The sequence below is a fragment of the Clinocottus analis genome, unplaced genomic scaffold (assembly GCF_023055335.1).
Source record: "Clinocottus analis isolate CAN_PGR_092001 unplaced genomic scaffold, fCliAna1.0.p SCAF_8, whole genome shotgun sequence".
Taxonomy (NCBI): Eukaryota; Metazoa; Chordata; class Actinopteri; order Perciformes; family Cottidae; genus Clinocottus; species Clinocottus analis.
The window spans coordinates 18,941,330-18,969,135 of record NW_027176240.1 but is presented as its reverse complement, the minus strand read 5'-3'; the positions used below and the strand labels follow the sequence as shown (position 1 = coordinate 18,969,135).

The following is a 27,806-nucleotide window of genomic DNA, read 5'->3' as shown; positions in this document are numbered from 1 at the left end:
TTGCACACATGGAGAAATTAACTGTGTGAATATATGTCCAACGAAAAACTTTCGACAGATGCGACAACTGCAGCTATGGCAAGAATTGTTAGGGGGACAGATTGTCAGAAAATATTCGGTTTTGAAAGTGCTGACATACAGTGGGAATAAAGTTGACGCGTTCCACTTGCTCACTAAAAGGGACACATCCACCATTAATGTTTCAGGGGGAAAAACACATTTTTGTTTAAAATAGGACTAATCTATAGTCCTGAGAAAGCACTTCATGTCCCTGATGTACTTCCTGGACCCTCTCAGAATCTGTCCCTGGTTTAGCTGATGCTTGTGAGTGCAAAGAATGTGCCTCATGTATCTCCATCCATGGGACAAGCTCTGACTGCAATGCAAATAAAATTCCCCCCCCTCCTCCTCCCACACACACACAGACACACACACGAGCAAGCACACACACGTTGTGAAATCAGGCAGACATTGAGCACATAGCAGGCAAAGAAAGACAACTGATATTTGTGCCTTCCCTCCCTGCTAATAAAACCTGTTGGACACAAAAACATGTGCTTGCCAGACAGCTGTATTCTAAATATAATCATATGTATTTTCTGTGATGCAAGTTATAACGAAAACAAAGATTAGAATGAATCTTGTATAGCTTGTTATATTTAAATCTGTTGCTCGCCAGAAAGAGGGCCATATCAGTATAGTGTCTAATTGGCTATTGAGGATTTTGTTTGTTTTTAAGTTCAATAATCCTCCTGAAGTGTGTACAGGCAATGAAGAAGCCCACCCTATTTGACCTTGAGTGGCGGTTCCCTCTCCAGCCAGCGAACTCGTACTTTCTGTTTATAGTGATACTCCTTTAGGAAGTCCTGCATGGCAGGGGGCAGCGGCAGAGAGCCTATACCATCGTAAGTGGTCCAGCGGCAGATGGCTGCTCGTGCAAGGTGCTGCAGGCCAAAGGGAAAGGTCCGATGGAGAGGTGCCGTAAGCAACGGTTCAAAAAACATGCAGGCGCTGGGGTCCTTGTAGTGCTCCAGCAGTCCCGTGACGGTGGAAGAGTGGAAAACACAAGGGTCGTGGGCGTCAAAGCTGAAGTTGTGGTTCCACTGCTCAATGCGGGCATGCAGTGAGCGGTTGTAACGGCGGAAGCTAACGGAGAAGAGATAGTCCTCCTGGGCTGAGTCACGCAGCAGGAAGGTGCCCTCGGGGCGTCCATCCAGCAGTGCCTCGGCCTCATAGCGGTCCATTACTCCCCAGTAGCAGGGCAGAGCTGTGATCTGCAGTAGGTCCGGCACCAGGCAGTGAATGTAGTCAATCTGGGTGTGAACCTTCCAGGGGCCAGGCTGCTGTTTGCTCTGGTGACCGTCCCCAGAAGCATGCCTCTGCTTGGGCCTCCGGGCCTGCAGACACAGGGTGGTCAAATCCTCCTCAGAGTCACAGTCCTGGGCTGATGCTACAGCCCCCAACACCGGCCCACAGGCCCCTGATGATCCAGTGGCCACAGAGCTAACGGCTCCTGAGGCCCGGTCTTCCCCAGAGGCCTCTCCTGTGCCAGGAGCCATCTTTGGTCCCAGTTTGTAGAGCGAGGAGCCCGATACTGAGGCCTCCAGTGTGTGGATCTGTGCATTGGGTGGTGGGTCCACACCTTCCTCGATACTAAGTCGGCGGCGCTCGCGCAGACGTTCCTCCTCGTCCTCTGGAGATGGGTGGGCTGGGTCAAAGGCATCCAGCAGGGCAGTGGAGGAATGCGGGCTGACTGGTGCTGTGTGTTGCTTGATCAGGTGCCACTTGTGTGCAAGGTCTGAGCCTGGCGGGAAGGGGCAGGTCTCCAGCATGAGCTCCGTCAGGTGAATCTTCCGCTTCGAGGTGACCGGGTTCTTAGATGAGCGGGAGTGTCGGCGAGTGGGTAGCGGTAAGCACAGCCCTACTGTATCGCTTAGCCGCTGGCGCAATGATCGAGCATTTAGACTGCGTCCTCCAGATACAGAGTCACATATCTCCTGGATGGAGCCGACCCCGTAACGCCTGTCCCTACGATTCCCACTCCCCCGCAGGCGCCCAGACCGCCTATCTGCCTCCAAAGAGCTCTGGGTTTTCGTGGAAAATGAGTGTTTTTTCTTGCCCCCCCATGGAGCATGACGGGAATAGGAGTCTCTCCGGCCCATGGGAACCCCTGATCCCCCTCGCACATCTTCAGTGTCCTTGTCGATCGTAATCTCCACTATCTGAGGGGTGTCCGACACACAGTTATGGTGGTGGCGTTCCATCGTTGCCATCGGCACCGCCAGGAGGCTCTGTGATGAGCTGAAGGCGCTTGATGCATGTGCCTCACCTGAGCTGACATTGAGGCCAAGATCTACCACACAGTGGACGACATCAGCCTCAGCCCTACTTTCACTGGCTCCTGAACTGTTGTTGTGGAAGAGTGTTTGACATTTGCTCTTCAGGTTGCTCCACATGTTGCCCACTTTATTCATCAACAGGAGCCCCTGGGACCTGAAGATGACAGGAGACAACAATTAGAAATCTAGCAACAGCAATTGGCCCCTACATTTAACACCAACGCACGAACTGCACAAAGAGTGTCCTAGATTTAAAATTCCCAACACTACGATGTATCTAGTAATTTGACGTGGCGAGAGTATAATGGGGCTATAGTTGTTAGAGGTGGCTGAGCTTGAGTAGTTGGAACAGCGGAGTTAGGAGTTGCCAGGCAGACATGCAGGGACACAAGGCCACAGCTATAAATGAACCAAGGATCTGCTCACAGCTGATCTGCTGGTATGTACTGTATTACAGAGCCAGTCTAGACCTGACCAAGAACTTTCCTTGTAAACAGCAGCAGATGTACATAAACATACACATTCATGTATTTTGTTGATTCATTACTAGTTTGACAAGGATTTGGTAGTAGTAGTGTCGAACTGCGTTCAAAAAAGGGGAAACAAGTTGCCACAGGCAGGTGGTCTATAAAAATACATGTAAAAAACACTCAATGATTCTAAAACGCAGTGTTTCTTTTCCAAGTTCAGACACTGTCTCTAGTTGGTGTTTTCTATAAATCTACATAACTGCAGCAAACAGTAGATGGCTGAATAACTTTTGCCAATATGCAAAATATCCCAAAACAAATACTTTGCAAGTCTTGTTTTAGATATGTCCTAAGAGTGAATTACAAAAATGCGTTTTATTAAGAAAATACACCATTGAATTTTGAGTTTCCGTGAGAAAGAAAGTTACACAAATGTTTGTGTATACCGTCAATTGTAGTTCTTTGCAAAGCAATTGTAAATCAGCCAAGAAAACTGCAATTGGTGCAATGGACGAGTAATGGATAATACTCGAAGATTTCGCAAGAAATTTTGAAAGTGTGGGCACTACTGCCGTAAGTAAATATTAAATGTTTTTCGCTGCCAAAGACCTCAATTCATACTGTATGGAAATCTGAAACCAGCGTGAGCGTCTTGAGACTGGCGGTTGGTCAGCTGACAGCTGTTCATTTTTCTTTGGTTGCCATGGCAGCGCCAGGGAGGGGCACAGGTCGTTGTCATGACGTCGATGGGTTTAGGCGCAGAGGGGAGGGAGGACTGAACTGTGATTGTTAGTGGAGCAGTTGGTCGAACTTCATGCTGCTTTCAGGCTTGCTGACAAAAAAAAAGTATAACGTTTGTTGGATTCCACGACGCATGTGTACCACAAGCACAATATTTCCAATGTTTCTATCCAACAATGGTGTATGAAGAGTGAAAATTGTGGGAGTAAAGACAAAAGCCTTCATCAAGTTGGCGCCGCAGATGGCAGACTCGGTACTGCGCTCCCTCGTACTTTTTCTTTTTGTTCATTTGTCTCGTTTCCTGTTCTCCCTCCCTGATCACTTTCAGCAGTGAGGAACTCTTAAACTTCCGTCAATACACTGGTCAAACTTTTTTACCGTTTTCCATCGAACTGGAATACTTTCAAGAGATTTTGGTTGGAGGAACAGCGGCTCTGCTTGGAATTCACCGGAGACGGCGACGTGGGAAGCGCGCAGGAGCACTCGTTTAACTGCGCCAGCGCGGATTTCGAACTGCGCTCCCGTCAATTCATCTGGCGAACGTCCACTCTCTGGCAAACAAGATAGATGAGCCACTACTCCTAAACAACACTAATAGAGACTTTAACACATCTGCCGTCCTCTGCTCCGATACGATAGGTGGTGCTGTTTTCATTACATTTATGCTTGACCTCTTCAATCTTCATAATGGAGAGAACCCCACTACCTTTGGTGGTTGTCGGGGAGCTAGCGTAGAGCAAACAGGGAACTAGCAGCAGCGCTAGCTGGCTACAGCAGGGACACCCACCGAAGGTAGCATCGGCTTGTAATCCGACTTTTACGTTTGTTTGTTTCTGCCGGCCGTGACAACTTATCGTCTCTTTCGACTTCCGGGTCACGACCTGACAGGGAGGAGGGCGGCGGGATCTCGAGCACACGCAAAGACGCATAGACCAGTTCATAATCCAATTCACCTTTTACATGCCGCGATGTCCGAATTATCAACCGAGTCGGATCGAGTTATCCAGGGGTGTTAATCGGATCTTAGTCGGACCGCAATTATTTGAACAAAAGTGTTTACATGAAAGGGATAATTTGATTTTATTCCAATTAAGCCAGTAATTCGAATGCATGTTACCACAGTCGAGGTAGATCAGAGTAGATGAGAATAGCTACGCTAAAAAGCTGGAAAAAAAACTTTTCAGCCAACGACCCCTCGTCAGTTTGGAGAGGCCTAGAAGTACTCACCAACTACAAGAGACCAAATAGGTCAGTGGACGATGCAATCAATATGAGACTGCACCATATGCTGCAACACCTCGACTCCCCAGGGACATACGCAAGGGTTCTGTTTGTGGACTTCAGCTATGCATTCAACACCATCATCCCGGAGGCACTGCAACACAAACTCTCCCAGCTCACCGTACCAGCCCCCACCTGTCAGTGGGTAACACACTTCCTGACAGACAGGACGCAGCAGGTGAAGCTGGGAAAAATCACATCCAGCACCCGGATTATAAGCACTGGCGCCCCACAGGGATGTGTCCTCTCCCCACTGCTCTTCTCCCTCTACACCAATGACTGCACCTCTGGGGACCCGTCCGTTAAACTCCGTAAATTCGCAGACGACAACGGTCATCGGCCTCATCCGGAACGGTGACGAGTCTGCGTACAGACGGGAGGTTAAACAGCTGGTCCTCTGGTGTAGTCAGAACCACCTGGAGCTGAACAAGTTCAAGACTGTAGGGATGACGGTGGACTTCAGGAGGAGCCCCCCAACAACACCCCCCCTCGACATACACAACAGCACTGTGTCTGCGGTGGAGACCTTCAGGTTTCTGGGATCCACAATCTCCTGGGACCTGAAGTGGGCCTCCAACATCGACACCATCTGCATAAAGGCCCAGCAGAGGCTGTACTTCCTACGCCAGCTCAGGAAATACGACCTGCCTCAGGAGCTGCTCATCCTGTTTTACTCTGCCATCATCCATTCTGTCCTCTGCTCTTCCATCACCGTGTGGTTTGGATCGGCCACCAAACAGGACAGAAACAGACTGCAACGGATCGTCAGGTCTGCAGAGAGAACTATTGGTTCCAGTCTGCCCTCCATCCTGGACGTGTACACCTCCAGAGTCAGGAAGCGGGCTGGAAAGATCACAGCAGATCCCTCAAACCCTGGACACAAGCGGTTCCAATTCCTTCCCTCTGGTAGGCGCTACACAGCACTGTACGCCAAAACAACCAGACACAGGAACAGCTTCTTCCCACTGGCTGTCAGTCTGTTTAACAACTGAAAAATTAGTCAGTCACTTACACCTGCACTTTCTGGAGTACTGTTTACTGTTTCCTAATGTCTTATTTTTCTGGTCTCTCTTTACATTTATCTTTTATATCTAGATTGAAAAGAAGCTGGAAGCGCAGAATCCGGCATCAAATTCCATGTATATGAGAATGTACATGGCCATTAAAGCCAATTCTTTATCAGTTTCTGTCACTTCCTCTCACTTTGTCAGTTGGTGCTCCACACTAGCGAAGAACATGCCGTGCCATACACACCCATTGTAAACTCTGAAAATGTCCAAACATTTTTTCTAAACTTAAACAATAATTACATGAGCCCTGACTTTGACCCCATGCAGCTGAAGTCACACTTAATTATGACCAAATCAATGGAAGCGGCACAAGATACTGTACTTTATAAAAACATGCACTCCAATTATGTGTTTTTGTTGAATATTGAAATCCTTAACTTGTCAGTATGATTTTGATCATACTCAGAATACCAGACATGTGCCATTTACTAAGTTATGGCCCACAACAAAAGGAGGTTCAACCTCCTTTGTTGTGGGACTCTGTTGCTTGTCTCCCTTACTCCCACCTAATACTTTTCATTTCCATCTACCTCTGGGCTAAAGGCAACTATCCAATTACCGGACATCATGTTGACCTGCCTAGAGAGTGAAGTTTGCCTTGTAATGTTTATTAGGACATTATGGATTTGCACAGTCAGCTACAAGAGACAGGGTTCTGGGAAGCACAGGAAACCAGACTGGTCTTTAAGCACGTGACTGATTAAGTTGATTTGCCCTGGGTATCATTAACAAACTCATGACATCTGCGTCATCCCCCTTTATACATCACAAAAGACGACATCTCGTCACCTAACAGCATTGGAAGTTTACATTCAACTACAAAAAAAAAGCTGTAACAAATATGTTGTGTTGCTGTGGTTTGTCTCCCATCCGTACTTCATGTATATTAAAATGATGTATTGCTATGCACGATTGAATAAAAAAATGTATGTTTTAAATATAAAAAAATTAAGCAATTACTTAAATGGCATTAAGCGATAAAGCGTGGGAGGTGAGAGGAGCTGACAAGTTTGGGTGAACTCAACCTGCAACACGTCATCATGGTAAATAACAGTTTATATTGTACCATTCCTGCTGGATGGAAAACAACTGGCACTGTGCCCACAGCACAGGCTATGATTATTCCTCATGTAAGCAAGTCTCCACAGTGTATGGAACCTCAGCTGTCCCATGGATGCACAAACATGACATGCCAAGTTCAAACTAATAAGATGTTATTCAAGATTTAAATTAAAAATGAACAGTGTGTAGCATTTAGGGGGAACTATTGAAAGAAATGGAATATAATAATAATAATGATGCTTTCTTTAGTGTATATAATCAACTGAAAAAGAGCCGGCTGTCATGCTTGTACAGTAGGCCAGAATGGACAAACCAAACCCTGTCTCGAAATAAAGTAATTTGCATTTACACATCAGCCACTGAAGTGCACATAGGCAAAGTTTTAGTTAGTTGAAATCTGAAACCTCAATAATAGGTATGTTATTAAGGATATGTATGTGGTCTCATCATCATGGCTGTTGTTAAATTATTAATCGTTCCGCTTGTCCGGCTAATTTGATAATGGTAAAAAGAAATACAAAATTTGTTCTCAATTGTGAGAATTTTCTTAACACTGAATATTACCTTAATTATACTATTATTTTGCATCAGAAAAATTGTCAAGTAATTAAAAAAGTTCAGTCCAAAAGTTCTTGCTCGCCACTACACAGTCTAAGTAATGATTGATATTCCCTGAAATTCATTTTTATGAAGAACATGCTTATTTTTTCTTGTGTGTAATCATAATGTGTGCGTGCGTACACATTATATATATATATATATATATATATATATATATATATATATATATATATATATATATATATATATATATATATATATATATATATATCTATCTATCTATCTATCTATCTATCTATCTATCTATCTATCTATATATATATATCTATATCTATCTATCTATATCTATATATATCTATCTATATCTATATCTATATATATATATCTATATCTATAGATATAGATATATATAGATATATAGATAGATAGATCTACAATCTACAGATCTAAAAGTAACTGACTATTAACATTATAGGCAAAGTTTTGACTTTGGCCGCGAACTGCCTAACATAAGACAGGCAATCACAGGTTTCATCAAAGGGGCAACATGGCTCAGAATGTAATTGAACGTGTTGTCTAGCCAATCTGGTTTTAGAAAGCAAAACATAAAAACAACTATCTCATTTGTCAAAGCTTTTGTTGCCGTTTTAAAGTCTTACCAGCCCCAGACTAAAGATGGAAGTTTTTAACTTAGTTAACTGTACCCAAGAATGCTTAACAGAACTTTATTTTCATGACTGTCACCACAATTTAATAATTATGTATTAGCAATAATAATCAAGGTCCATAAACAGAAGAAAGCATGCTAGCTAACATACCTTTAGCACATTAGCATTACACACAAGAAAAAATAAACATGTTCTTTCTTGTCAGACTGTTTCAGTACACATCTAGGTGGCTTCACTGCCAATTGATAATACATGGCAAGGATTCCAAAGTTAAGAAAAGAGGCAGAGTGCTAGGTGGTGTAGAATGAATATAAGCATGTGAATTATTACAAATGTCAGGAAAATTGCCAGTAGCCAGTGCCAGTTAGCTACTCTGGCCTGTGACCTGGTTACATTCTTATTAAAAATCAAAGAAACTACTGGAGCGATCCAAAACAGACGCCAGCGGGGTGGATATGTAGCAGGATTTTTTTATGAGATTTTATTATTAATTATTTTATTATTGCTCTTATGCCTGTAATATTCTAAACTACAAGTTCAAAATCCATGAATACAGCAGGCGAAACACCACTCGGGCCTGGAATGAACTCTGCTCAGCTCATTCAATATTGATTATTTAAAAATTGTGTTGTCACAATATAACTCTCTACTACTGTTGCCATTGTTAACAATGGCCACACCAACAGTGCAATCCAGTCCACAACCATTTACAGCCGCTCTGAAATTGAACTAGGCTACTTCTGCTCTCCAACAGCCAACACACCCATTCTCCTGGGATTATACTGATCTAAGAGAGGGCCTTCTCTGCTCAGACCAGATCAGAGTAATGACAGATTTGCAGCGTTTTGCATTTTGAAAGATGTGTGGCATGGCAGAAAGCCACACAGCGTCAGTAAATTAGTTAAATCACACTGATTATTCCTATCATTAAAACCTCAGTGATTATTAAAACTTTTATTCAAAAAATTATAACAAAGAGTCTAGTTTTTTTTTTTTTTTTTTAGCAGAATGATTATTTTTTAGGCAAAAAGCATACATTTTTAAAATAGAGGCAGCACATCCACAGTAAAATATAACACCTGCAAAACAATTTTGTATTTTTGATAGGCAGTGCATCAACAATGCAGTTATTCTGCCCTTTTGTTCATAGTTCGCGCTGAGTAGTTCATAAAAAAAATTAAGTCAAACCGAAAACTAAGTAACTAACATTAGTAAAAAAATAACTGGAAAAAATATACCAGAACTTGCATTTAATACCAGAACCTTCATTTCAAGACAAACTCTCTCGATGTGATGTTAAGTCATCCCTAGAATAACAGTACTAACACTATTCGTTTATGAATGTATCATATAGATTGACGAATATAAAGCTCATAACGCTTAACGGTACTAGTGATACATTGATATATTAAAAGTAAGACCAACGTAATGCCAATAGAAGACAAAACTATCGCGCTATACCGTTATTATAGCTGCTATATAGAAACGATTGAGAGGCCTTTTCGTTTCTGGAGGCCCCACTTTTCTTTGATCCCAGCCACGTTAGCGGACTTGCTAACACGTTAACCATCCACAGCCGATCCGGTAAATGAAGCTACAGCCGAAAAGATACCGTTAACTCGGCTCAAATTTGCCAGGTTGGCTTGGTGCTTTCAGCCAGCAAACATATTTAAAAGGGCCCACTATTGGTTGACAACGGCTATAAGCTACTGTAATGCTAAATGCAGACCGCTTCGCTAACTTGCGGTTAAAGGCTTACGAGCTGTCAAAAATGGCTAACAGTTAGCATTTCCTAGAATAGGAGATTCAAGCGTTTTAGTTAGCTTTGGCTAACCAGCCAGCTAGCGTTGTTAGCGTGTTAGCTTGGGGGGGAAGCGACTCAAAAAATACACAAATAAATCAAGTGGTGCTCGGTGGCTTGAATATGTTTAACAGAAAAATGTCACATGAATGACAAGTAGTGGGTTGTTTCTCAAATTCATATCTTACCCTTGTGCCTTTTGAAAGCCCTATTCAACAGCTCTCTTTGTCTGCAAAAAAATGGCTATTAAGAGAAGTCAGGCATAGATCCCCCTTGTGGACCACGGTTTTGGATGAAAGCACTGCAGGTAAGCGGATACTTGATAGTATCATCCCAAATATTTCAAAATGAATTAGTTAAATACTGATCAAAAATATTAAAAATGCTAAATTGTTTTTTTGAACGCCACAAAAACCCGTTCTTCAACATGGTGGGGGTCTTTCTTTTTTCTGCCGTGGTCACTGCTGCTTCTAGCAGCCAATATGACGGCGATCTCAGCAGAGGCGGACGGATCTCAGCCTGGGAGGCGGACGGTGTCGACCGTGAGGGAAGCCGACTGACAGCGGCTCAGTCCAATGGAAGAGAGGGAAAAGTATGCCATTTCCGACAGAACACGCGGCTAGGGAATGCCCCTTCGCTGGCTCTGCGTGATGGACGTCTCGTGTCACCAATGAACAAGAGAGGAGGATGGGGGGGCTCTCCGTTGGCAGCTATTTGGAAACGTGGAGAGGCAAACTGATGCCGGTGGTGTTACGGCCAGGCCTGACAACTGACTTACGGACTGATGTCATCCAGGTGAGAGAACCAGGAGCAAGTCTCTGTATTTAGTAGTGAGGGAAACTCCAGGACGAAAGAAATGCAGGTTAAATTCCCAATAAATTCATTTTGTAGAGATTCAAAAATATATAATTCTACACTAATTGTACTTTTCTCACATTATTTCCTGCACCTTTCCTTCCCAATATTTTTAAACCCAAGGTTTGTTTTACCAATTGACCAAGGCAAGACCCCTTCTTGAGAAAGCTCCATGTTTTCACAGAACAACGATTGTCCATAAAAAAAAAGGCATAATAAATGTGTTCCTTCTCTATGAAATAAAGTCAAACACTTGCTGAGACGCTTGTGGGCCTCAAGTGCCAGTAACTATGTAGCTTGTACCAAAGTGAATCTTAAAAAAATGAAAAAAAACACCTGTTCATAACGCCTCGCACCCACACATGAGGTCATCTCCTTGAGCTAGCTCGTTCGTGAGCATGTGACCAAGGCATAATGGGAAGTGGAAGTGGTGTGAGTAATGCAAATAGTTAGCTGAAGCCAGGATAAGTTCATAGTGGAAATCACCAGCAGTCCGAACACATTCACTTTTACATGTCAGAGTTTGCTGTTCCAATTTGTGCTCATGAGAGGAAATGCAAGATAATTGCATTTGCACAGATTCGTTTAGGGCCCAGGAGTGTTTCACACTATTTTAGTCAACTCCTGCCAGATCGCTGCTGTGTCATCTGCAAACCAATCCACATAACTTACTCTGTTCAGCATGATGAGATTCACTTGGATCAGTAAGACAATGCACGGATGACAAAGCCACAGTAACACATCAGCTCTGCTATAAATGAGAAACATGTCTTTAACCAAAGATGCCTAACTATTTATAACAAGCATTGTTTTTACAATGAGACTTCTTGGAATACTTACGTGAGGTGTAGTGCATATCTGGATTTTTTTCATCAATTCCAGAGAAGACTATGTATATAAAAAACTTTAATTTATTATTATTGATGGATGGATAGATGCAGATGCTTTGGCGGATAGTTGGGATTCTTTCCACGGTGTGCAAGTCACATTTTATAGTCAAACATATTATTTATCTTCAGTACTCATCCCTCAAAGGTGTACTCATACAGTGCAGTGAACGTTTTGGTGGTAAGAAATACAGAATGATCTTCTCTTATCTTTTCTTATTCAGCTTGTCTGCATTTTCAAATTGAATTACTTTGTTTTGAAATTAGAATCACATTTTTGCCAGAACAATATGAATACAAACAAATTCAGGACTAAAGTCGATGTCCAATTTGTGCATTGTGTTGTATGAATCAATGATGGAAAGTATCTGTGACAAAGACAAGGTTGCCATCTTGTGGCAGTGGGGTGGAAACTAAATAGCGTCAACATCCAAAAATCATATCTATTGGTCTCAAACCCCACAAATCTACTGTTTAATTTCCATAATTCCCTCAACCAAGGAGGTTATATTTGTAGTTTGGTTTGTTTGTCTGTTTGTCAACGGGATTACAGAAAAAAAATCTCTCTTGACGGATGGGTGACACATTGGCCGAAGTACCCTCTAACGTTTTCACCTATGGATCTTGATTGACCATGTTTATTATTGATATTTTTTTGTTATTAATATTAATACTGTAAAATAAATGATGTATTATCATTATTAATATTTAAATTATTATTGTTTAAGAGCCAAACAGGTATAATTTTAAATATAGCTCAGTCATCAATTTAAAGCCAAATTGCTTATCAAATTTAGGATCAGGACTCAGGAGCGCTGGAACTGATCCCAGCTTAGATTGGGGCGTAGGCAGGGAACACTTTCGACAAGTCGCAAGTTCATCATAGGGCACATTTAGATACAGTCCACCATTCATGCTCAAATTTACACATACAGGCAAATTAGAGCCTCCAATTGCCCCTAAGCTGCATGTCTTTGGACTGTGGAAAGAAGCTGGAAAACTCTGAGTGAACCCACGCTGCCACAGGGAGAACATGTAAACTCCGCACAGAAAGGTTGTCCAAGATCTGGGATCAAACCTCTCTTGCTGTTAGGTGACAGTGCCAGCCACACCACCGTGCAGCCACAATTTAATAAGTTAATATTTAGAGATTGGTTATGCTGATCGCACTGTTAAGTGAACCCAGGAGGGCTGTAAATGGATACAGGATTTCCTTTGAGTTACAAGACAGTCAGCAGGGTAAGGTTTGATCTTGTGCTGAATGGGATGCATAATCTTAATTCGATGCACTGATGTTTCATTTCCCGACTGTGACGACTGGCAAAAGCCCAAAGACCTGCTTCATTTAGCATTTAAAGTGATGTTAAAGCAGGTAAACATACACGCACCAAGATGCAGGTATAGTGTGCCAGCATATATCTGCGCTACGTCTTTCTCTGTAATATGTGTTACTGTGCGTCCAGATAAGCTTCAGCACTTGATGATTTAATTTTATCACTGATAAACATGCACATTGATCAGTGCATTCAGGACATCCGGTCAGAGGAAAACTTTGAAGAAGGCGAGGTAGTGCAACAAGATGGCGGCCCCCAGCTGCTAGACTACTTTTGAAAACAAAATAATACAAGTTTTAATTCATTTAGCTAAACTGCAAGCAGTACAAGAAACACACCTTTCAGAATCAGACCACAACTATTTTAAATCATTACAATTCACTCCCTCATTCTCGCCTCACAACAACTCAAAACAAAGAGGGGTTTGCATTTTAATGAATACAATTCTTTAATTAACTCCACCATCACCGATCCTGAAGGCCGTTTTATCATTATAAACATATGCATCAATAATAGTCCAGTAATAATCGGTAATGTTTATGGACTAAACCAGGGGTGTCCAAACTTTTTTCAAAGAGGGCCAAATTTGATAAAATAAAGATGCCCAGGGGCCAATAATTCCTTCTCACATTTTTTTTAACCACAAAGGTTACATGAAAATACACACTTATGAAACACATTTTACTGTTACAATTACCTTTTATTTTTCCAATGACAATGAAACCAAATATAATATAATGGCTGTGATTGGCCTGCGGGCCGGACTTCGGACACCCCTGGCCTAAACACTTGACCTGACCCATCCTTTTTTAACTCTTCTCAAACATGTGCAACTGCCTAGTCATAATATGAGGCGATTTTAACAGTTTTTGACCCATCAGTAGACAGATCTAATATTACAAATAATAAGCGTACCTGGCAATCCACAGAAATTTATTTGGAATTTAGCTGAAAATAGCTGAAAACACAGAAAAGGAAAAACTAGCTGCTGAAAAGCATTGAACTAAACTGCTAAACATATGTGTAGTTAAAATGTATAACTGGAAAAGATGGAAGGAAAACTGCGTGATTTTAAATAATCTAAGAGATATATTACAATCCAGGAAAAACTGGAAGATAATCTGTTAAATTGTCGAAATCGGAAAGGTACGCAAGGTAGTATAGTCAAAACAAAAATGTAGTAGTTCAAACAGCTAAACGTTTAGTAGTGGAAGCAGCAGAAGAAGTATCATAGTATGTAGTAGAAGAAACACTTAGAAGACATAGTTCCATCAGCAATGCTATTGCAAGTATGAACCAGACAATGACCTCATTATGAATATGTTTTATTTGTTTACATTTAAATTACCATTTAGGAATCAACAATTTTAAAGTAATTAACACAGTACATTAGTATCAACAGCAATACATTAGAAGAAATCCTATAAAAACTGTAACATACAGACAAGACTAATATATTGCTTATAGATCAATAGAAATCTATATATTTCAAAGAGGAAAAAACATTTGTGAATATACAAATTTTGATAGTTTAATTTATGTATTGCATATATTTTGTGGGATGGAGAGACTGTCTTACTGACAAAGTAAAAAAAAAATGTCTTTGCATATTTTATTATCCAAGTAAGGATGACATGTTTATTGACCTGCATTAATCTGAAATAAATTAAATTGAAATAAATTGAATATAAATGAAATGAATTAAAAATTAAAACAAAGGAAAACTATCTGCAAAAATCTTTATGGTTTCATTTTGGCCAAAGATTTCAGAGCATTTTTATTATTATTATTTTATCATCCAATCCTGTGGAAAGTAAAATTACCAAAGAAATTGCCATTGTACTTACCAAAAAAAGTGCAACAATATTCCATGACCTAGTATTTTCTCTTTTAAACTCAGCTGGTACATTTATGGACTGCTCCAGGACACGACACAGTAGACAGGGTTGTGATAGCTGTAATAGGTTTTCATCACACCAGAGTGGAGACAACGTTGTGGTTGGAAGATGAAGATGAGGTCTAGCAGTGTGTTCTTCTCTGTGGTTGCAGCAGTGATGACTTGTGCGTATCCCCTGGACTGAAACAGATCAAGTATTGGCTTACCGATGTTGGAAAAGAGATTCTCGATGAAATCACCATAGCCAATGATTGGCTGAGTGTCCATGATCTCTAATGCGTTCAGAAGGCTCCCCAGGTTTGACAGGAATGATGTCACACTGTAGTTTGGAGGTCTGTATACAGCTGCAATCAGAGCACTCACTGGGGCTTCAACATTTAAAACCACAAACTCAGTAATGTCAGTTACATTATGTAGGTACTGTTTTTCACACACTTGAATATTATTTTTCACACAAACAGCAACTCCACCACCACCTCTGTCGGCCATTTGTGGAACATTTGTGTACGAGATGTGTCTGTTGCGTTTGAACATGTTGTAAACCCTGGAGACTGTCTGCAACAGAAGAGCCTTGAAGGTAAGTTTCTGTGAGACACAAAACATCTGCAAAACACAGTTCATGATGACTTCTGATGTCATTGACATGAGATGGCTAACCTTCTGTGTTATGGTGAACAATGGTCAGAGTGTTATGTCTGCTCAATGTCTATTGGATACGAAGAAGAGGCATCATGTCATCCAAGCTGACTTGTCTCATAGTCTCGAGGGCTCCAGTGGTTTCTGGGTTGGCATAGATTTTCCTCTCATCCATATCTAGCATGTGTAGTCCACTGAGAGAGGTCACTCTAGTAAGAGCTACATAAGCCATACCAGGTTCAAAAATGTGTTTTAGTGAGACAGCTGACGCCCGTGTCATACCTTGAACCTTGTGTATTGTACAAGCAAAAGCAAGTCGAACAGGAAACTGTCTGCGTACCACTCCTTTCTGCTTTAGATTCTCCTCGGCTCTCTCTGTACACTAGATCGTCGGGTCTGCCTGATGGTCTGCTTCTGTTATTCCTTCCAGAGGTTTCATCATCCATCTTGAGTCCAAGTATAGTGACATGTGCAACACCTCTTTGTTCTGAGGTTATTATCCTGACGAGAGTAGCAAGCGATCCATTCACCAATCCTTGAGACACATCTATGTTTCTGGTGAGCATGACTCGAGCACCTTCAGCTAAGTTTAATGTATCTGGGACCTCATTTCTGTTTCCTTTTTATATGGTTTGTCTTGTCGAGCCATTCTTCCAGTTCGTGGGTCCTTCTTCTAGTCATCTCCATCAATCGTGGTGATATGAAAATGGAGCAGAGCCAATATACCTGAGTTGTGTGAATCAACCTGTTTATTGGTTGCAAAGATGTGCAGGACATCAGCTGGACAAAGTGCAGGTTCAGTGATGGTTTGTAACAATAAGGCTCTGTCTGCTTCAGACAACTCATCTGACTTTCCTTTCACACGGATACTGTTCAACATCTCTGCAAAGGCAACATCATCCTTCTGACGCATAATCTCAGTGAGAGTGATCATCTGAAAGTGTTCCTGCCATAGGTCAATCTCACATAGCTCATACATACAGAGGGTCTTGGGTTGTCACACTGGTGGTAGTTGATAAAAGTCTCCAACAGCTAATGTTGACATTTCTCCAAAGGGTCTGTGAGTGCCTTTAATCTGCTTCAGTGTTGCATCCACATAAGCAAACAAGGGCTTTGACACCATGGACACGTCATCAATGATGAGGATTTCAGCATTTACAAGTTCTGCAAGGACTTCATCCAGTTTGTTGCCAAGTCCTTGAAATGGAGGTTTCAGACTTCGTGGTAACTTGAGCAGAGAGTGCAGAGTTATGCCTAATGTATTAAAGGCTGCAGTTCCAGTGAAAGCAGTCAACAGAACAATGGGGTTAGAAATTTTGGCCTCCTCAAACTGTCTTGGCAGTTTGCACAGTATCTTAGATGCCTCAGAGTAGATGCATTTGATAAGATGTGACTTTCCGGTTCCAGGACCACCATTGATGTAGAAGAAAAACTACTCAGGATTTGGCCCGCTGACACGTTTTAAACACCAGTCTCCTGACTATATAGAATACACATGCTTGTTTCTGGTTTAGGTTCTGATACATCTGCCGTAACAGGGTGGGGTCTAATACAGGGGGCTCTCTGACGGCTCTGGCTTTTGTTACAGCACTAGCCTGATTACTGTATTCTTGGACATTATCTTGAACATTTTCATGATCTGGTTCTCTTGCCGCCAGTTCTTCTACACATTCCAACCTCACCACTTCAGATTCTGGAGCCAGATTACACCATTCATCTATGATGCCTTTGTTCTGTTTAAAATCTTCGACCGCATCCTCAATCTCTTCACTGTTTTTCTCATATTTATCTCTGTTTTGTTTCAGAATGTGACTGACATACTCGGGATAGTCTGAACCTCATAGTTAAACCCAGCAATCTTTGTAGAAGGACTCGTACGTGGGGAAATATGGTCTTTTCAGTTCCTGCTCTGATCAATAAGGAAGGTACAGTTTCAGTAATGTGCCATAGAACGTCTCAGGGTACTTTTCCTGTGAGCAGTGGTAAAATCGGATGATTGCAGGCTTATCGTTTTTCCGCTTTTGAACAAATCCCATCTCATTGAGGAGAGGCAACACACCTTTGCCTTTTTCCTGTTGGCCATAGACAATTCTGCAAGAAGCTGCAAAATCCACCAAACACCTCTCCTCATACTCTGATGTTTCAGGTCTGGCTTTGTATTTGTCAGTCAAAGATGTCATCCACACATTTACACTTCTGACGTTGTGTTCTCTAGGTAAGACATGGGATGACTCATTTTCAGTGCGTTGTCATTTGTTGGTATGAATATGACACCACATAAACATTTCTTCATGTTAATGCCACATGCATGAGTCACACACTCCTGAGCACTGACCTCATCACATTCATTGACGTTGTCTCTGGTGGAGTTTGCGATGACTGTTTTGAGGTACTCTGAAAGTCCAGCTTCTTTTTTGGTTATGTAGCTGGTGGGATACATGATGCACAAATATGCATTGAGAATATAACTTACATCAATATTGGCATCCCAAGCTTCAAGTAGATGTGGATTATATCCATTTACCCGGCAGTCTTTTGGCTCACGTTTCAGTATCACTGCACTGGATTTGTTGATCATATTGAGCCATTTTTCATTTACTCATATAGTGTCAAGTTGCATTTAGCGAGGAGCTGCTGCAAACTGAGTGAGGCAGTTTCAGGTTCATTCAGCAAAAAGTTCAGTGGTTGCAGCTTTTCTTTTGCTGTTTGCACTTGGAGTGGATCAACAATCTCATCAGGTCTCGTTATGAATGTGTTTCTGGCTAGTGGTTTGGGAAATCCAAATCTGCAACCAGAGTTGGCACTTCTGAAACATGTCCTAGAGTGGTTTTTGCTGTGGATTTGCACTTCTGTGACCTTGTAGAGTTCCGGTTGTGAATATGGGTCAGGCAGCTAAACTGTGATGTATTTGGACACAAAATATGTCATAGTCTGATCAGAATCCTTCTCAAACACAGGTGTACCTCCTACCCACATGAGACAGTGAATGTGTGGACTTCCTCTGTGCTGAAACTCAACTCGATAAAAGAAATCAACAATGTTGGCGGGAGGTTGTGCAGGAGATAAGATCAAATCTCTGAATAACATCTCAACGCGCTTATTAAACATGCGCATTGTTGTCGCAGGGTTGCTTCTCAGAACGTCACACTTTGGTGACCAGTCGAGTCCTTCAAAATTGACCTCTTTAAATCGCTTCAATCACGTCAGGCCAACGCATCTCAGCTGCAGAAAACGTACAGAAGAATGTGGGAGTTCCCAGCTGTCTGATCATGGCAAAAAGATCTCTTGTGGTTTTCTCCTAATAAGCTGGTGTTCCTCACAGAGGCTGCATGAATCGGACTGCACCTTTATTCCTCACCAGCTTCTCGACCTCCCGTTTATTTTGCAACATACTAGAAGTTATTTTTTCGTCCATCTCTGGTCAGAGGCTTTCCTTTCCTCAACTGTATTGACATGCTGGATGTGGCCAAGTGGATTTCAGTCAAAAAACTGTGCAAAGAACAAATAGTTGATGTCTCTGGCAAAACGATCATCATTACAAAAAAGCCTCGCTTTGAAATAACAGCTGGGTGTTACTTTAATGTGTTTTATTCTTTAATTTGCATTTCATCCAGTGTGTTTTGACCGGTAAAGTACTGCACAGGGAAAGCCATCGCATCAAGTTTAGGGGTTTTGAAGAAGCCAACAGGACTGTTTCTTTCAGCTAGGGCAACAGAGTAGATTCCTTCACTGAAACATAAGATCTCCTCTGAAACATCACACGGCTGAAGGCATGATTCTAGAGCAAAACCACCGTTGGGCATGTCACCTTTCCTGTCCTGCATCATCTCTCTGCTCCTCAGGTTGTTCACCATCACAATACATTTCCATATCCTGTTTACCTTTGGTTTCATTTTCTGCATCACACTGTGCACTTTTCTCACATATGTCAATGTCCATTAAATCAGCTTCATCATATTCATCCTCATCCTTGGTTGCATCATCATTGTCAGGAAGTGTTGGGTCACAAAGCTCAGCCTCATCTCTGATGGTTATGTCCTGATATTGTGGATGAATGTGTTTGAGTTTATGCAGCGCCTGCACAAGTTTAGACCAGGGGACAGTCTGGAACAGCTGATGACCTTTGTAACAGAATCGTCTCTTTAGTTTTACTCTCATCACTTGAGACTCACTTCTCAGTCTGGGTAACGCTTCTACTGTTTCCTGCACCTCAGACGGGACACAAACCACATGGATCTCTGTCTTCCTTTGGGAAGAGGATCAATTTTGGCAAAAGCTATGCACTTAGCTAGGAGATGTCTCTCCAATATGTCGAGGTCAAACAGTTCAGATGGAAAGTCAGCAAGTACTGTACTCATCATCACAAACATGGACGTAATTTTCTGTTAGGCATGCTGCAACCATGACTGGATTTTTTACATAGGTTGACCGTTTACAGGGTTGCACTTAGTTCTGAAATGATGCCTTATGACAGACGATGCAGACATAAGTGGGACCGGCTTTTATTTGTGATCTGAAAACAGATATGGCCTCTTTGATCAAACTGTTGTCACTTTCTTCTGTTTGTGTATTTATTCGCCTGTATTTCCTTTTCATTTGCATGGCACATCTTATGTTATACATACTCTTAAATGTAGGATTGATTTTATTTCTGTCTTGCATGTGTTGTCTCATTAGTTGTTTGTGACATAGCCTGAATTTTTGGTCATGAGCATAACGCTGAGTGATATGAGCTCTCTGCCTCTGTCTGAACTCTATGCTGTCTTTATAAAGAGCAGTGAAATACAGATTTTTGTTCTTCCTGAAATCAGCATTATCTTGGTAATGGGCTGTAAAGTGCTCTTTTCATTTATCTCTCAATGCAGCATCATTTCTATAACGAGAGACACAGATTTGTTTCTTTTTATGCCTGAATGCAGCATCGTTTCTGTAACGAGAGACCAAGTTTTGTTTCTGTTTCTGTCTGAATACAGCATTGTTTCTGTAACGAGAGACACAGATTTGTTACTTTTTCTGTCTAAATTCAGCATTGTTTCTGTGTAAAATCTGCATTTTCATTGTACTGGGATGAAATGGCCTCTTTCCGTTTTTGACGAAAGTCAACATTGTCTCTTGTATTATTTCTTTTCTTTTGTCTAATTTTGTGATTGTTTTGATATGTCCTGCTCTCAGTAGCTATTTTCTTTGCTCTATATGCTTTATTTGATGCATAATTTTCCCTTTCTTTAGTATTCTGATTCTCTTTTCTTTGTTGAGGTTTTGCTGAGACCAGTAGTCTTCTCTTATTTTTTTTTCTTTGCTGTTTACCAAGCTTTGTCAAGTTGCAGGAGATTCTGTGTATTAAAGTTAAATCCCTAGCAACAGTATTTATCATTAAAGAACTGTTTGATTCATTGAGAGAAGCATCATGTGATGGAAGGAAACTCAATTTGCTTGAGGGTTTTGGTTCATTTTGGGTGTCAGGAAAGATTAACTTTTGTTGTCTCACAGACGATGTGAACGTGATGTCACTGGACACTTGTCAATAAGTTATCAGTGGAATCATTGAGAATTTCGCTGTAAGGAGCATCTTGTGATGGCAATGATGTGTTGAGTACCTCTGGTTGTTTCACAGCTGTGGTGTGAGGGGACACTTCAGGTAAAACAGTCTCAGGTTGATCAGTGGCTGTGTTGGTCTTTAGAGTAGCTTCATCCAAAAGAGGAGGTTCATCCACAATGACAGCTGGAGCTCTACAGTCTGTGTTTGGGAGAGCATCATTCAGGTTGAAGGTGTTCACATTGTAGAACTCAACAGGCTTCAACTCATAGTTACAGGAAGACAGTGTTTCCATTATTCTGTGGCACCTCATGAGCCTGTCAATCATATCACTGAGATATGAGAATGTCACCATGACAGCAGTACCAGGAGTGCGTGAACCAAGTGGTCGGGGCAAACCTCTGGCTGTTTTGGAGTGTGGACCAAAGAAACCATATCTGCCTGATCTGGTTCTGAATACTGCAATACATAAATTTCTCAACAACAGCAAAGGATACTTTACGTGAGATAACAAGCAGCTCAGTCCTGACACCAGGTCTAGAAAACTGTCAACAATACGAGTTAAAGGTTCTTCAAATGTGCCATACCTTGAAAGTTGAATCATGTCTGCATAGTGTGTAGACCAGCGTGCAGGAACTTCATCAGTGAGCTCATCTGTCGTCAAAAAGTAGTGTTTGATTTGTTTTCTGATCTCTCGATACATTGTGTTACCTTTATCCAAAACGTGGTCTGGTGACGTTTTCATTCTCATGAAGGAATGCAAGAAAAGTTAGTGAGTTACAGCTGTACTGCTTATTTTTGAATTCACTGTATTTCTTAGAACCCTGGCTGCGGGATGCACGGACATGTTGTTCAGAAGGCTGATCTTTCAGGTTTACAAAGTCTGCATTAGAAGGTCCTGCTGCACATGGATCATTACTGTGTTGTCCTCTCTTCACAGCATCTGAATAAGATACCTGTGGTACACATGAGGCATCACTTTGACCTTTGGGGCTCACCTGCTTCTTATTAGAAGGCCCTGATGCACATGGATCATCACGGTGGTGTCCTCTCTTGACAGCATCTGCATAAGATAGCTGTGGTACACATTCAGCATTATCCATACTTCCAGCATGAGACGCTGTAGACATCTTTACCTCTCCACTGGTCTGAGGACAAACACATTCTGCTTCTTCAGTTGTGGCACAGTGATTCTCTTGGGACCTCCACCAGCGCAGGCTCTGAGCTTGTGACCACTTACCCTTCCTTGGCATTGTTGTTGTTTTAAAACCACAAATGTTATTGCAAAAATCTTACTATGGTATTTATTTACTTTAGTGTATGTAGAAAAAAATATTTGAATGTCAAATCCAGTGAAAGCAACCTCAAGTACAATCCTTATTCCTATTATATTAAGGTGTATATCTAAAATCTCAAATAAAAGAAACAAAGATCAGGAACAACTCAACTTATTTTCTAATATGGATTTTTACTCCAATTGTTTTTATAAATATTAACAAGAGTGCAAGTTTTTTTTTTAATATGATAAATGATACACTTTTATAAGAAATTATCCATCCATCCATCCATCCATTTTCCGCCGCTTATCCAGGGTCGGGTCGCGGTGGCAGCACACCCAGCAGACCGACCCAGGCTTCCCTCTCACCCGCAACATTTTCCAACTCATTGTGGGGGACCCTGAGGCGTTCCCAGGCCAGCCGGGAGATATAATCCCTCCAGCGTGTCCTGGGTCTTCCCCGGGGCCTCTTCCCAGTTGGACATGCCTGGAAAACCTCTAATGGGAGGCGTCCAGGAGGCATCCGGATTAGATGCCCGAACCACCTCAGCTGACTCCTTTCGATACGAAGGAGTAGCGGCTCGACTCCAAGCTCCCTCCTGATGTCCGAGCTCCTTACCCTATCTCTAAGGCTGAGCCCGGCCACCCTACGGAGGAAGCTCATTTCGGCCGCTTGTATCCGCAACCTCGTTCTTTCGGTCACGACCTAGAGTTCGTGATCATAGGTGAGGGTTGGAACGTAGACCGACCAGTAAATTGAGAGCTTCGCCTTCCGACTCAGCTCCCTCTTCACCAAGACGGACCGGTACAGCGCCTGTTTTACTGCTGCAGCCGCACCGATCCGCCTGTCGATCTGCCGCTCCACCTTACCCTCACTCGTGAACAAGACCCCGAGGTACTTGAACTCCTTCGCTTGGGGGAGGCATGTTGTCCCCACCTGGAGGGAGCAATCCACCGGTTTCTGGCAGAGAACCATGGCCTTGGATTTGGAGGCGCTGACTCTCATCCCTGCCGCTTCACACTCGGCTGCAAAACGCCCCAGCGAATGCTGGAGGTCACGGTCCGAGGAAGCAAACAGGACCACATCGTCTGCAAACAGCAGAGAGGCGATCCCGAGGCCCCCGAACCGGATTTCCTCCGCCCCCCGGCTGCGGCTAGAAATCCTGTCCATGAAAATCACAAACAGGACCGGTGATAAAGGGCAGCCCTGGCGGAGGCCAACACCCACCGGGAACGTATCTGACTTAATACCGAGGATACGGACACAACTCCTACTGCAGGCGTACAGAGACCGGATAGCCCGTGCCAACGGATCTGGCAACCCATACTCCCGCAGCACCCCCCACAAAACCCCCCAAGGCACTCGGTCGAAAGCCTTCTCCAAGTCTACAAAGCACATGTAGACTGGTTGGGCAAACTCCCAAGACCCCTCCAGTAGTCCCGCAAGGGTAAAGAGCTGGTCCACTGTTCCACGACCGTGACGGAATCCACACTGCTCCTCTTGAATCCGAGGTTCGACAAGCGGTCGGAGCCTCCTTTCCAGCACCCTGGCATAAGCTTTTCCCGGGAGGCTGAGCACTGTAATGCCACGATAGTTCGAGCACACTCTCCGGTCCCCCTTCTTGAAGATGGGAACCACCACCCCGGTCTGCCAGTCCATGGGCACTGTTCCCGACCTCCATGCGACACTAAAAAGGCGTGTCAACCAAGACAGCCCAGCAATGTCCAGCGCTTTCAGCATCTCAGGGCAGATTTCATCCACCCCCGGCGCCTTGCCACCAAGGAGCTCTTTAACTACCTTAGTGACCTCTGCCAGGGATATGGGTGCACCCACCCCAAGGTCTTCAAGCGCTGCCCCCTCCCAAGGGGACAGGTTGGCCGGGTTTAGGAGTTCCTCAAAGTGTTCTTTCCACCGTCCGACGATGTCCCCAGTCCGAGTCAGCAGTTCCCCTCCCCCGCTGAGAACAGCCTGGGGTAGGCCCTGCTTTCCCTTTCTGATCCGCCGGATGGTTTGCCAGAACCTCTTTGAGGCCAACCGAAAGTCCTTCTCCATGGTCCACTCTTCCCATGCCCGAGTTTTAGCATCCGCTACCGCCGCAGCTGCAGTCCTCTTGGCCTGCCGGTACCCATCAGCTGCTTCAGGAGACCCCTGGGCCAACCAGGCCCGAAAGGCCTCCTTCTTCAGCTTGACGGCTTCCCTCACTACCGGTGTCCACCACCGGGTTTTCGGGTTACCACCGCGACAGGCACCGACGACCTTCCGGCCACAACTCCTGGCGGCAGCTTCCACAATAGAGGCTTTGAACAAGGTCCACTCGGATTCCATGTCCCCAACCTCCCTCAGGATGCGTGAAAAGTTCTTCCGGAGGTGGGAGTTGAAGACCTTCCGGACAGGATCCTCAGCCAGACGTTCCCAGTTCACCCTCACAACACGTTTGGGCTTGCCAGGTCTTTCCTGCCGTCTCCCCCGCCATCTGATCCAACTCACCACCAGGTGGTGATCAGTTGACAGCTCTGCTCCTCTCTTCACCCGAGTGTCCAAGACATACGGCCACAGATCAGATGATACGATTACAAAGTCGATCATTGATTTTTGGCCTAAGGTGTTCTGGTACCAATAAGAAATTATATATTTGGAAATTTACCAGATTTAATTCTAAAGTATAAAAAATGTAACTTTTATCAATTACAACCAAATAATGTGTATGCTATTTGTGGTTTCTTTACAGTTTAACTTTTTTCAATTTTGTTCAAACCAATTTTGTTGAAAAAAAGTTTCAATAGCATATTTGAAGGGCTTTGTCCAAATTGTAAAACTACTAGTAGTATTCTATAGATAGGTGTATGTATTGTGGATAGAAGATTGAAAGAGATGAGCGTGAGGGAAGAGAATCTCTGTGAGTAATCAAATAGGTATGATCAGGTACCAATAACCCGAGGTGAGTGATCAAGAACAGATCAGAGGAGAGACAGAGAGCGTGAGAGATGAGAGACTCTCAGGGTATTCATCAACAGACAGGTACCTGTAACCTTAGAACCAATGTGAATGGTTATAATCAGAGTTCTTCAGTTCCGTTTTTCAGTTCAAGGTTTTTGTTCAGGTTTTTCAAGCCAGGTTTCATATAACAAATAAAGTGTAATAGAAGTGTAATACAAAGAATGAATTTCCAAATGCAAAGACAGAGCGGTAGATTTGACAGGAAAGCTTGAGGCACCAATGTTTAGACAGAGTGGATACATGGTATAGGTCAGATAGAGAGCCAATATGATAGAGGAGAGATGCTGGACAGCAAAACACCTGTAATACACAATAAAAGCATCCATTAGACAAAGATGCAAAGATTAGTACTGGTAAATATTACTAGCATGATATGAGAAATCAAGATTTAATTCAACCTCAGTCCTTCATTACGGTTGTTTAAGTTACAGCTTTCATTAGGATATGTGATGTGTAACTTCTGGTGAAAACAAACAAAACAATGTCAAGTGTAATATATATAGCATCCTGCAATCCTTAGCTCTCTCCATAAGGCAACAAGCAAATCACTTTTAAAATGCTTGTTTTCTGTATGGAGCTCGGATCGATCGGTCCTATGCTTAACTAAAATTGAAGTAGTTCCACCAACACTCAAAATAACGTCATACATGCTTACATAATGTTTGTACCATATAGTTCATGTACACAGTTTTGTCTGTTCTCAACTAATATCAGGTATCATAAAGCTCTGGGTGAACACCTTCAGTAATGACAGCAGGAGCATTTAAACGCAGGTAGGCTTTAACATCACTTTTGCATTGACTTACGTTAATCTACTCACGCGAAAAATTCACGGTGCGTTTGGTCTGAACATGCTAATGTTAGCATAGCAGTTAACACTAGCTAGCTAAATTTTTTACACTCTTCCGTTCATATTTAAACTCTGTATAAATTCTGTATAAGTTACAAACCAATTTCAATGTCATTTTCAAACGCTAAAACTGTATTTATACCATTTAAATCATTAGCTGTTAGCAGACGACCTCAACTTTACTTACCAAAATACTTCAGGACAAACTAGCTGAGCACAGCAGTGTTGGCGTGAGTGATCGCTGAGGCGTTCAGGGTCATTCGGAAATTCAGACGTCGAACGCAAAAGACAATCATGTACATGTACAGTGCCACACCAACCAGCTGAATTCAGAGTCAGCCAGCTTAATTAATTAATAATACGAACCCACATATTCTTAAAAAGCATTCATGTCATTATTTGGATTGTAATTGGTGAGCTGAAAAAAGTACATGTTCAGGCTTCAACCCTTTCAATTTAAGCAGCATCAAGGTGTAATAATACAATTGGTTAATTCTTAAAATGTGATTGTGTAATGTTCTAATAAACATTGACAAAAATTGAATAAAATATGTTTTGCCATTTTGCCATACATATACACACGCACATGCGCACACACACAAGCTAGTTTTGTTAGACAAATTAAAAGCTGTCACTGACATGTTGCTATGTTCGAGGTGAACATTTCTATCCAATGAAAAGCCTCCTTTCTCTCCAATGCATTAGGGTTAGGATTCTTGTTATGTTTGTGACAAAAATGGCGTTCTCCCGATGAAAAGCCATCACTGACGTGTTGCTATACGGTGAGATGGCCAATCAGATGGTATCAGACGTTAAAACAGTGATTTGCATTAAACTTTGCCCATTCTGACTACATTTCAAAGAGAGGTTAGTGCTGTTCTGTTCCTCTGTGATAAATTCAAACACTTTGAATCATATTAACAAAACTTGACATGAACTAAGTCCAGGTTCCTTTTATTTATGAAAACCACGAAATTGCTAATTGTTTTAGCAGCGAGGCTAAGCGTTGTCGTTAGCTCGCTAGCTAGTCATCCATTCCCGTGTTTGAGTCATGCTGTTGGGTTAGAAAACATCTTATTGAAACCATGTTTCTTTGTTTTAAAATACCGCGGGGGCTTCAAGAGAAGCAATGTCTAAATACCTCCTCTGAGGTGCAGAACGTCGAACTGCGTTCAACACTCCAGGTATGATGTTGCTTCCTGACGCATAGAGGAAGTGCTGCGCAGATTTGTGGTTCAATATCTAACGTTAATTTAGAACTTTTGTTTATAGTGTTTATTTACGCTGAGTTTGTAGTTGAATATGTTTCTAAAAGAAAGATATGAGCAGGCATACGCTCTCATACTCGCAGTGTGAATTATTCGCACTGCCAGTGAACGCTCCGTAACGAGTGACATGCGGTCCGCTTCCCTGAGCTAGCAACAGTAGCTTGGTTCGTGAGCCGTCAAGATAATTTACTATGTCAGCAAAGTGGAGCTTCAACAATGCTTAGCTACATATGGAGAAATACACGTCATGGGTTACAACAGACAAAGACCCGCGAC

The 27,806-nt window shown here is 42.5% G+C and overlaps 1 protein-coding gene and 1 long non-coding RNA gene across 2 annotated transcripts in view; one reads left to right on the top strand and one right to left on the bottom strand.

Annotated features, from left to right (window-relative positions):
* socs5b (suppressor of cytokine signaling 5b) overlaps positions 1 to 10,546 on the bottom strand; it is a 33,923-nt gene extending 23,377 nt beyond the window's left edge. Inside the window, exons 1-2 of the mRNA XM_068567905.1 lie at positions 10,182 to 10,546; positions 785 to 2,493 (exon numbers count right to left, since the gene is read on the bottom strand). Coding sequence (XP_068424006.1) covers positions 786 to 2,474 — 1,689 coding nt within the window. The 5' untranslated portion in view covers positions 2,475 to 2,493; positions 10,182 to 10,546 and the 3' untranslated portion in view covers position 785. The remainder of the gene's footprint in view (positions 1 to 784; positions 2,494 to 10,181) is intronic.
* Positions 9,718 to 11,070, top strand: LOC137779736 (uncharacterized). Its single transcript, XR_011077085.1, has 3 exons — positions 9,718 to 9,776; positions 10,200 to 10,300; positions 10,468 to 11,070. It is a non-coding gene; the product is annotated as an uncharacterized lncRNA (long non-coding RNA).
* The last annotated feature ends 16,736 nt before the right edge of the window (positions 11,071 to 27,806 follow it).